Source organism: Nestor notabilis, unplaced genomic scaffold (genome assembly GCF_000696875.1).
Source record: "Nestor notabilis isolate BGI_N333 unplaced genomic scaffold, ASM69687v1 scaffold2062, whole genome shotgun sequence".
NCBI lineage: Eukaryota > Metazoa > Chordata > Aves > Psittaciformes > Psittacidae > Nestor > Nestor notabilis.
Window position 1 is genome coordinate 57,421 of NW_009917682.1, and position 12,288 is coordinate 69,708.

At 35.8% G+C, this 12,288-nt stretch overlaps 1 protein-coding gene across 1 annotated transcript in view; it reads right to left on the bottom strand.

Moving 5' to 3' along the window:
- LOC104401681 (cadherin-8-like) overlaps window positions 1-12,288 on the bottom strand; it is a gene marked incomplete at its 3' end in the record, with an annotated part of 96,414 nt that overhangs the window by 41,493 nt on the left and 42,633 nt on the right. Inside the window, exon 3 of the mRNA XM_010009346.1 lies at window positions 1,732-2,026. Coding sequence (XP_010007648.1) covers window positions 1,732-2,026 — 295 coding nt within the window. The remainder of the gene's footprint in view (window positions 1-1,731; window positions 2,027-12,288) is intronic.

Genomic DNA, 12,288 nt, shown 5'->3' on the forward strand with positions numbered 1-12,288 from the left:
AAAGTTTTTGGTTTTGTTTTTTCCCTCTTCTTCTTTATAGTTAATACTCCTTGGATAGGGGCCATGTTTCTACTAGGGATTATAAATATTGTTCACATGTACAGATATGAATTATTTTTGTAATAGCCTCTGTGATCAGAAACCATCTTTTCTTGTCTGCATGTATCTTCATTTTCTTTTTTCCTAGAATACCAAACAAGTCCCATTCATATAAGGATTAACTGCCTTCAATTTCCTTCCTCCCTCCATTTCCATTTTTTTAATTTATTTTATTTAATTAAGCCATTTTCTTGCCTAGAGCTTGGCAGAAATATCTTCTGAAAGCAGGTCCACATTATGTTTTTGCTGCTGTATAATTAGAAGTAACTTAACAAATGAAGCCTATGTTTTGGTAAAAGAACTGATATGCAAGCTTGAAAATTCATGTATCAGTTTCGACACAAGCGATTCAATGCAACCAAGATATGAAAATTTCTTGGAGAAGTGTTGATAAAAATTGAAGCCTTGGTTATCACTGTGTAGCCAGCACACTATGCCTACATTTGAAAATGACCTGGTACAACTTATTGTACTGAATGTGAGAGAAACAATGGTTCCGGCTCCTCCCATTCCTCCTGTTTTTAACTAAAAAGACAGAATGGTGGTTTTGAAACTTTTTGATAGGGTGCTGCTTTATTTTACAAAGTGCCCTGGCACTCCTTCAATTATCTTGCTTTGACAGACGCAGACAGCTTGCTGAAAAGCACATTATTCTCAACCTAGTACTAGAAAACATTAGAATTTACTCTGCATTTCATGCCCAGATTTTGATGTCTTTGCTTTTACTGAATTCTTACATTACCCTGAAATTGAGTCTTTTGGTTGATGGGTTTACTTCCTTTTTGCTTTACTGACAGCTAAAGATCACCTGATATGTATGTGTCAGTAGGGACTGAGGACCTGAATATGTAAATGTGTACCTCTCTAAGTACAAACTTATACATTTTCAAATTCAGAACAAGGGACAAACCATACAGGGAAAAAAAAATTAATATATTAATCCATGAAGAAATAGATTCACACTAATCCAGCAAAATGAGTAAGTATAAGTAAAATGTATTAAGAAGATTATTTCCTACTCCTTTCTTTTTCTCTGCTTTCACACAGTTAATTTCCCTTTTCACCATCTTTTCCCACAGCTTTCTCTGTTTTCCCCTTCCATCTTCTACACAAATCCTATTGCTAATTGGTTAAGTCCACTCTGGAGTCTAACCATCAATTCCCAGACACAGAATCTTTCACGTCAATGTTTTTGGCTGATTACAGTTGCACTTAGAGGAAAAAAATACCAACATACTGCAAGTGCTACAACAGTGTATGAAAATACAAAAACTGATAATTAAACATTAACAAAATATCAGTAGGATTAGAGTGTCATGTTGGAGCAAATCTTGATAAATCCTTCTCAATAACAATGCTCTACAGCATCATAAGAGTAACATAAATTTAGCCCATTAAAGTGTTGTTGGACAAAGAAAGACACATTAATACATCTGTTAGTCATTTTCTTACTACTAAGGGACTCTACTATTGTGCTGCAGATGAAAGCTTTGGCCAAGAAGAGATTTGAAAATATGCAAATTAATGCTAACAACATAATAAATATCTTATTATTCATCAACAACTCAATGGCATTCTGGCATAGTTTAAACTGTGAGTAAACAAAGTTAGTCAACATTTAGACATACATACCTACAACAGACATTTCTGGAACCGTGGCATGATACGGACCATCAACAAACTCTGGGGCATTGTCATTGATGTCTTGAACCTTAATAATGAATTCTGAGGGAGGCTCGAGAGGTTGGTTTGTGTCCCTGTCGACTGCTTGAGCTGTTAGAGTATATTCAGCTTTTTCCTCACGGTCAAGCCTTTTCATTGCATGAATGTCTCCAGTCTTGTCATTGATCACAAAGATTGTTCCAGCTCCATCTCCTGACAGAATATACTTGATTTTGCTGCTGCCAGGATCCAGGTCTGTGTGCAGCTAAAAGGAAAAACAAAGCATTTTAGAGACAAAAATTATACCCTGAAATATTTTTGTATTGGTCTAACCGTACATTTTCTCAAGCTATTCTTTTGTACTTTTATCTTAGCACAAGTGATCCAGATCGCAGCTTGAATACACAAGGAGAGTGGGAATTCGTATGCATACTAATCAAAAGTGAATGTAATCATAGGCATAATTAGACTTTCTATTTAAAAAGCAGCTGTTATATATATTTTAAATCCCTGTTCTAAAATGTAAATGTCTTCAGAACTATTATCAGCCAAAATGAACAAGCACAAAATGTCCTTAACCTGTTAGATCAAAGGGCAACTGAAGGATTAACAATAATACATATTTAAATCTAGTTTCTTATTTTTAGTTATTGCTTTCAGCTTATTTTCAGGTGACTGAAAATGGCTGAACACTGGCAGCTATGCAAATGCTGTAATGGACAACATTCATAGAAAATTAGAACTATTTAGAACTGAGTATCATAACTCAGCTGTTAGCAGAACTTAAAAGGTTCTTAGATCTTTACTCTGAAAGTATTTCCCCTGAAAGAAAGTATTGTTAAAGTAAGTTTCCAGAAATACAAGAAGAATCCTTAGACATACCTTCCTTTTCTCCTCATTGCCTTATTAGAAAAAAATTTTATTTAGATTGAACTTGACTTGTCAAAAAACCAAGATAGGATTATAACAACCTGAAACAGGATGGGAAAAGTAGGTATTTCTTCTCTGATTTTTTTTGTTACTTAAGAGCCTGAACTGAAGAGCACTGGAGACAAAGGGCTACTACTGATTTTTTTAGAGGCTCAGAGCCAAATACTAAATATCAGATTATATCCTAAAATTTTTAATTTGCAAGGGCAAGCACACCAATTGGTGGACCATATGTATTAGTGTCAACACTTTCAAAAACACTGGACAATAAATATACAGTAATAGTGCTTTAAATTTGATTTCATATTACATCAAACACACTCAATGTGAGCAGTAAGAAGTGAATAAGACACCATTAAAAATGTAACTTGCATTTATTATTATTTATTTCTGCCTCACAAAAGATAGGCTGAAGGAAATACATTCTTAAGTAAGCTGCAACATGACTTACAGTAACTACTAGTACTACTGTTTGCTCATTTTTGTGCAGACAGCTCAACAAAAATTGTTGCTGGTTATGCATTTTGCTCTTCAATTGATAGCAGTGGTTGCAGGGGCCAGACAACATTGTCATTTGACATAAGAACCTGCATAAAGATATTAAAATAGGTGTGGAAAAAGGCATTGTAACACTAGCTACAGTCAAGCCACAAGCAGATTTTTATGTCATGCCACAAGCAGGCTCTGCAGGTTCTTCAGAAGATAATTGGTCACATACAGTTATATCTTCAAATTAGCTGTTAGGAATAAAAGCTTATAAAACTTATTAACAGCACCTTACAAAAAAGGAATCTTGAATGGTTGCAATGAGCACAGCAGACAACAGCAGTCAGGTCTGATTTTCCAGTTGATCTGTTTTATCATACATACAATCTTGGGCCACCATTGTATTCTCTCCTCTGCAGTAACAGCAGAACTCCCGCTGAGTACAAGAGGTGTAAGTAACTTCATTCCCTGTGTTTTGCTGGGCTACACATTATTACCACATGAGCTATCGCCACACCGCTGTTTTAACAACTTTTTAAAAGCACTTTAACTGTCCATGAATATGAATGACGCAATGCAGTTCACTCTTCTTACCCAACCTACACGAACATACACATAAACATAAAGTGACTGCGGAGTCAAAACCTGTATTTTTCTTTTTGTAGTTTCCATCAGCTTTTACTTGAGAACAATCAGCATAATTTATGTTATGTTAATTTAAGTTAACAGCACTCTCCAGTTGGTTAGTACTGCATTTTTGTTCAATCGATAAGACATGTTAATACGTTAACACAAATTTTTTTTGCCTTGAAAATTTTTGTACTTATGACCAGGATTATACTCAATGTAGGTGTCAGGAACACAAAAAATTATTTTCAGGGTTCCAGAGCCTGTCAAGATCAATCCAGAATCTGTCTGTATTTTAAACAGGTTGTTTATACTTCAAGTGTCTGTTTGATCCCTAAATAAAATCTACATGTTATTAACATTGAATATGAAGATTCTGTCAGAATATTCACAGCTGAATTACAGTGGTATAATATCACAACACTGTCTAGGCACACACAGCTCAGCAAAACAATTGGGAACATCTCGGTTTACCCAACTACACAGAGCCTTGCAGTTTATAACCTGAATTTCTAGGGTGGCACTGGCTGGATAAACAACTAGATGTCCCACAGATATTTGAGAATGTTCAAAGGTTCTCCAATTTGCTATTTGCTAATAAGTATGAGAAGCTACCAGTATCATCTCCAATGTAAGTTTTATCTGTATTATCCAACTGAAGTTACAGTTCCTCTATCAGTTTTGGCATAATTAATATACAACTATATAACTTCTGCAGTGCTAGTAAGATACCAACAGTTAAAATGAAAAAACCTCTATAACTACAATTAATTGTTTCCTCTAATACGTTAAAGTTATTTGTATCAGAAGAAATGGATATTGCTATTTGAAACAATGTAAAACGAAGGACTAAACATTAAACAAAAAGTGGAAGGGCTAGAAGCGGTTTATAATCTTAAAGTTGAAACTGAGTATGATTAGCAGATCAGGTTTTTACCTAAAAATTAATAGTGGCAAAAAAAAAAAAAAGTTTTTTTCAGTTTTCAATTAAAAATACAAAAAAAAACCCCAAAAACAAACCCAAAACACCCAAACCCAAATATGGCATTTACTGGAATCATATGTGCTTTCTATGGTGAGCATTCAGGCTGACCGATTAAAATATCTTTCCTAGTTTTTGAAATTCTTACACCGTGCTATCAAAAAATTTTAATAAATGACCTATGAAAGAGCCATTTTTTCAAAATAATTTCATTGTCTGGATTTAGGATTAAATCATCATCTACTTACAAAGTTAAATTACAGACCTGAAGGGATATTCTAAGCCAGAAAGCACAGTATTTTTTTTTTTTGAAGTAATATTTCCTTTCTTCTACCAGATGTGAATGATAATTTACAGCAATTGTCAAGCTTCAGCAAGCTGTGTTCATGTGAAGGTTAAAGATCATTAAACACATAATTATATAGGGTCTAAGTGAATGACAGAGAGGCATAATGAATATGATAAATGAATATCGGTTTCTGCTGAAAAAGCCTCACAAATGTTGTAAATGTGAAACTGCTCTCCGCACCTGTAGCTTTATTTGTTGAGCCCGTGCTTGAAGGCCAAGCTCCTATTTTTCAGAGCAGTATTGAGAAATGTAACAAGAATTGCTATTCAAAAAAGGAAACAGCTATAGCTCACTCCTATGTCCCACTACCAGACAGCATCCCAAAACAAACAGAAAAGCATGTTTACTGGAAAACCTGGTCATGTTCCGAGTGAGTCAAACTCACTTCCCTTATGTGAGATTCAGTTAATCAGACTTCAAAGGAAGTGAAATCTTCTTCCTCCATCACTTCCATGCCTGTGGGACTATGAATTCAAACACCTCTGTCCCTGAAAGTAGCAGATGCAACCCAATTTGTGCATGGATTTATGGGAACAGGAGAGGTTTTGGATCCTCTCCTAGTTTTAATGGTGATGCAGATGCCCCATATTAATACCCAACTAATGTCTCCCATGTAGCCTCACCACAGGTCCATTCCTAAAAAATGACCTTCATTCAAAATGAACCCTCAGAACACTGCAGTTCTAATCATTATTAATTCTTCTGCTATTCTATGTTACAATACAGATGATAATCAATGAAGCAAGTATTAATGGTAACAGCATACACAGTACACAGTGTTCTTCCACAAAACTAACGTTATTTTCACTAATAATGAATGCATATCTGAAACTATTGCCAACATGCTGTTGAAATAAATAACATGTATTTATAGTCTCCCACGTACATACATTACAAATATGCATAATTACAATCAATGCAAGAGAAATTGCGGAGATGAAACCTATTCAAAGAGCCTCTGTATTCTGTGTATGTAAAAGTACTACTCTGCAGTAAAAAAACAAATACCTGAGCATGTTATTGATATCAAATTCTCCTAGTCCATAGATGCTTATAATGTTTTAACCACATTTTCTTAAGTAGTATGCGGTTCATAACTACATATGCAGCAAAGGACTTAATGCATGGAAAAAGACTGGAAACTCCAAGCTAGGTTTGTGAGTCTCTTTTGCAATTCTGAGTACACAGAGAGATTTATGAGTCTCTTTTGCAGATGGAAAGTGTCTCACCTGCCCTCAGTCAGCTACCTGACAAATCCACGTAGTCAAAACAACAGCTTGCTCAGCACAACGCATTTCATGTTGAAGCCATGTATTCACCACCAGGAAAACACAAAATGCACCTATTCCATACCCCAAATTAGCAGAAAGCTGTTGACTGGCCTTTGTAGTAAGATGGGCACTTGAGTTCTCTCCAGGTGTGGTGTTGATGCACAACTTCATACAGACTAGTCCATAGTGAGATGCATCACCTAAGGGAGGTTTTGTAACCCCAACTTCCTTGTATTAGTAAAAAAGCATAAATATATCAATAATTCACAAGAGGAGGAAATCTGGGTATTATGAAAATACTCCTGGACATTTTTAATTAAGAAAAGAGAAGGTGGTATTATGTAGTCAAGTTTTTATTTGAGTTTATTAGAAAGTAATTAATTCATCCTCATGTAATTACAAGGGAATTACCCCTTACTTGCTTCAAGGGAAAAGGCATAATCTGCCCTTAAAACTTCATTTTAAAATTTGCATAATTCTTCTCCTTCGTAACTCTGGAATCTTTTTTAAGGGATTAACTTGTGCATCACTGATTTTCACCTGATGTTACACAAACACAACACATCAACACTATTCTAATGCTTCAGGTTCTTTGATTTTTTACCTATGTCTTGCAATAAAATACCTCATTTATGAGGCAGACCCCATTTACTGAATTTAAGAGACAGAATTTTCAGCTTTTATGACTCTTTTTCCAAAACTGCTGGATTCTAAGAAGCTCTAGATTGTTCTGTGAAACTATGGAAGGATTTTAGTGACTTTTACAATGATTTATATATATCAATGCTTTCAAAAACTGTAATAAACCTTACTCATCATGTGCTCCTTTCTGTGTGTGACACTGCACAGATTTCTTTTTTTTTTTTAAATATCAACATCATTAGGTGTTACAGAAGGTTGTTGTGTGTATTGTTGACGTGCTCTGACACATAATGGACAATAAACACTTTTACTGACAACCCACAGTTTTAACATAATTCATAATTAAACTGTTATAGATTCATTTGAACACAATGCAGAATTAATAAAGTGAAGGTAATTTAAATTTAATGGAATCTTTCATTTTCTCCATGTATAGGCTGATCCCATCTTTAGAAATGGGAATTATAGCTGCACAAGGGGGGAAAGGAAAAATAAATACTCTACGTTATTATTCAGAGCAATGACAAATTGGGGCACAGACTTGATTTACCTGACATAATGTCAGTACTTGGAACACTTTTAGAAAGGAAACAGACATGTCCATGGATGACAAAGGTTTCATTTAAAATATGAGAATCATGTAACTTGAAGCCTTTGGAGTAAGTGTCAGAAGACATTACTGCTCACACTTCTCAGCTGCAGTTTCATAACCATATTCAAAGAGGATTAAAGCAATGATACCCCTAACACTTTCATTTAACTGTGTAATCTCTGCTTTTGTCTGCCTCAGTTTCCTACCATGTTATTTGAGTATCTTTGATTCCAGATGGCTTCTTTTATGTTTCTGTTTATTCTTTGCTGCTGCTTTTTTATTCTATTTGATTTGCTAATTTTGTCTCTGTTTATATTCATACTGCAACTGTGCACAAACTGCTTTTCATTGCTTACCTTTTGGTATCATCTTATAATACACTAGAGTGAACTGTTGTTTAAAAACTGGAGACAAGATTGGGATCTAACAATCTGTTCTAATTCACTGATTATGACCAACTGATGCAAGAAAAAAGCTCAGGAATGTGACTGAATCTTGCTCTAAGACCTTTCTGGTTAGAGCACCACTGATCCTTTGTGTGTCATGTATCACCTTCCTCACCAGGCTGAATTAATAGTTTTTAATATTTATTTTCACTCAATGCCTTGGGAGAAAAAATATAGCTATACTTGTTTTTACAGATGGGAGGAACAGAATGAGAGAGAAACCTACGTTCAGTCTCACAAAGATCCACATTAAGAAAAATCATCCAGACTATAGGACTACCCATACCATTCCTAAACAGCTGCACACATTTATCTCCAGTTAACCACAGTATTAATTTTTAATTAGAATTGTTATCTATTGCCAGTGTTGTTTCCCAGAAGTTCTTCCCCCTGCCAGGGGAACTCCCTAACACGGAGGAAACCATGCCCCCAGATGCAAAGTTTCCCCCAGATGCAGTCTTCCCCAAATCTACAATCCCATCTTCATCTTCAGTGGTTGTGATGGCAACAAAGACAAGGTAGTATGTTTCTACTGTCTGCTATCTTCAATCCAAAGCATGGTCTTAGGTTGTTTTTTCAGTATATATTTCTTATACACCTTGCTTCTTCTGAATCCTTATGTTAAGCCAGATGATAGCTAAACCTTTCTGTTTTCCTAGTTCTGGCCTTGGCCTTTTCCATTTGGGAATACCATCTGTCTTCCCTTCTGCCTGAGAACGACCCCACCACATACAACCTGTGTCCCACCGCAGCTTGGACTGCTGCCTTTAGTCACTGCTTTCTGCAGCTATTTAACGCCCAAGTGTCCTGTGTCAAGTAGCCTCAGATGGCTGGCACCTTTTTGTAGTTGGCTTTCTGCCTAGCTTGCAGTTCATGTAACTATTTCTGAACCCAGACTGCTGTTCCTTTCTCGTGTTCAAGCAGACACCGCTCCTGTGAAAAGGTCTTGAATTTTTAACCTAAATGTTTCTGATACTTAGAAACATACAATGAAATTGTGTCATACTGACAAAGAATTCTTTCCCATCTCATTTGCTTCTCCATTATTTCCTTTATATTGTACTGTGGTTCACCACAGGACATCTGAAAGCTGGGTATAGAGCCTCAAAAATTGCATGCAGCTTTAGTCGTGCAAAACATATTCCCTCTTCTGTATCTTTTTAGGGAAAAAAGTATCTGTCTGTCATCTCCTACTGTTTGGGGTCAAGCACTTACATTAACAATTCCAGTGCTTTAGGCAGTATAATTAACAGCGCCTCCTGCACTTGTCACTGTTTTCCCAATTCAGTGAAATAATAGTAAAGCCATTTGCTGCCTCCTCCATCTTGTCAGTCTTGGACACAAACTACACTGTAGTTTCTACTACCTGTGAGATTGTGTGAAGTCTCCAAACATGACTTCAGAAGTGTGTTCTCTTTTGGCTGTCAGTTTCTACTGCCAGCAGAGTCTGTCTTGCTCCTCCTTCCTCTATATAAACAGAAGATGGGGAAGTCTGTAAAAAAACGTAAGCTATGGGAATTTCCTATTGAAAGTGCTAGCCAGCAGTTCAGCAGTTTGTATGTACCAAATCCTTCTCTTCTGTTCCTTTAATCATCATCATCATCATCTTATTCACAGTGTTCTGAGCTTTTCTTCCATGTTGGTTGAACTGTATTTTTCTTTCCTCTTTAAAAGCTTATTATAACTTGCCAGGCTTCATTCTCGGGCACAGAGTACATTGCACTTGAGCACTAAGACCTCTTTGTGTTTTCCAAATGATTTTCTCCACTGAATGGCAGAGTAATATCTTACAATACATACTCTTAGGACTGCAGAATACGAATAAAAAAGTTAATCACTACATACTCTCAGCAGTAATTTGAAGGCTGCTTACAAAATCTGTCAAAACTAGACAAGCTATAGCCTAGATCAGTGAAGGCAGAAAAAAGCACAATAGGCCAGTGTGGTCAAAGATGACAGGATATTTCTATTTATTTATTTAAGTTGTCATGATTTTACAATACTTCAAGGCTCTGCTTTCACCATGCTGGCTTCTGGTCATGCTTTGATCATAACGATTAGGAGGATCCCAGTGATTATACATTTAAGCTGTCTTACCTCTTAATAAAAGAATTCAAATCCATGCAGAATTCATTTTGTTATTTAATAATATCTCATAAAACAAACCTTAGAGCATTAAAATACCTTTTTCTAAAGGTAATTTTTCAAACTTAGGATGACTGCTTAGCATACTTCAGTGTCTGAACATAAGGAAGTAAGTACTGTCTAAAACCACATAATGTGTAAAGCTGGCAGTGCAAATAGAAAGCTCTTTTCTAGCAATTGGCTGTCAAACACATCTACACTGCAGAAATATAAACACCAGCTATGCAGCCAGCTTTGGGCTAAAATTGAAAACTGTTAAGAAGGTAACTGAGTGAAATAAAGAGAACTGAAAAATTAAATTCTGAGTCACTACATATTGATTTTCTTATAAACTACCTGCTTACATGTGATAATATAACTTACACTAACCTGTGAACTGTGCACATGGGTACAGTATAAATTTTTTCTTATTAAAAATATTTTTCAAGTTGGAATGTGAAAACAAAGCGAAGAAATGATACAAAGTAATTCCTCATGAGATGTCAAACAAAACATTTGTTCTTCAGAGTTACTATGTTTACAGTTACATAGTAACATCAGAATGTCATACATCAGAATAAACAGATATACCATAAGGATAATTAGATTATTTTCCCCCATTTTCTTGCAGTTAGATGTTTATTAGGGATAATTCATGCAGAATTGTGAGTTATTCAGAAGAACCTGGTTGAAACTAGTTATTATGATTTCATGCAGTTTCACAAGAAATTATTTGCCACATCACTTCTGTGGTTTTCAAAGCTTCCTAATGTAATTTCCCATGCATTTCCACTAAGTCATGCATTCCTGTGAATTTCTTACAAACCGACTTGCAATGGTTATGTCTCTCATAATGCGATCAATTTGCAATACCATTAAATTTGAGATATTTTTTAAACCACTAGAGATAGATCATAGCTTTTGCCTTTGTTAATGCTTTTCTGGAAGAATTGACAAAGGAGAGGAGAACACAAACCATTACACAGAGACAATATTAAATATGCAGAAATAAGCAACTGTGCTCACTCCAGCAGGGTTTGATACTTAGTAATGTATTACCTCTGATTCTCTAGCTACTGCAGCCCCCCTCTCAGTGCATACAGAAACTAGAATTTCAGTGAAAACCATTACCTTTTGTTGGCACATCAGATAACCTGTTTCCAAGGAGGGAAAAACAGCAGTGCTATGATTATAAGTGTGGGCACTGTTTGGAGTCATTTGCTGTAAACACCTAACCTACCTGTGATTTCAAACATCCAAAATGTGGGGTCAGTGTTCCATCAAAAGAGAAACTCTGGCTCAGCATGAATACAGACAAATTGTATACAAATCAGTATCACAAAAGCTGCAAGTGTGTAACATATGTCAATCTCCAAACAGCCAGAATCCATACAGACTTTGCAATGATTTAGTCTAGACCTTTATCCAAATTGTCTGAGCTCATGGTGAAGACTACTGTGCGAGGCTGCAGGAGACATCTGTACTAATTTAATGATGGTTGAATCACTGTCATTTTTTCTACCCACACAAGCTTGGTAGTACTCCTATCACTCTGTGAGCATGGAACAGCCAAAACCCCATATGGTCCTCTCCCCATTCAGCTGTTCTTTGCATTTCTCTAAAGGGACATTCTTTGACCAGCTATCCTGAATTTATCTTTTGGGACTGTGAGCAGCAGAGAGGATGCACAATACACACTAGACTGAAGTTAAGAGGCAAAGAAATATTATGAATTCTCAGGACCTCTTTTCAAATGATATGAGTATTCTTCTTCCTTCAAAGAACTGATTCTTAGGTTGCCCACCAGAGAACATAATGGCCATGAAAGGAACAGTAAAGTAGGGAGACAGCTGCATAAGGGAGATCCTTGAAGACCTCATGAGGTTTCTCTAATAAAACAAGTTCAGGTACGTATTTGGAAGGGCTCAGAAAAAAAAACAAGCAAGTAAACAAACAAACCTCAACTTCAAAAATATGAGAAAGAGGTACCATATTGAGAACTGCAGTTTCTAAATGATCCAAATGATAGCCTAGACACAAGAATGACACAAAATCCAGATACTTATGTACATTCCTGC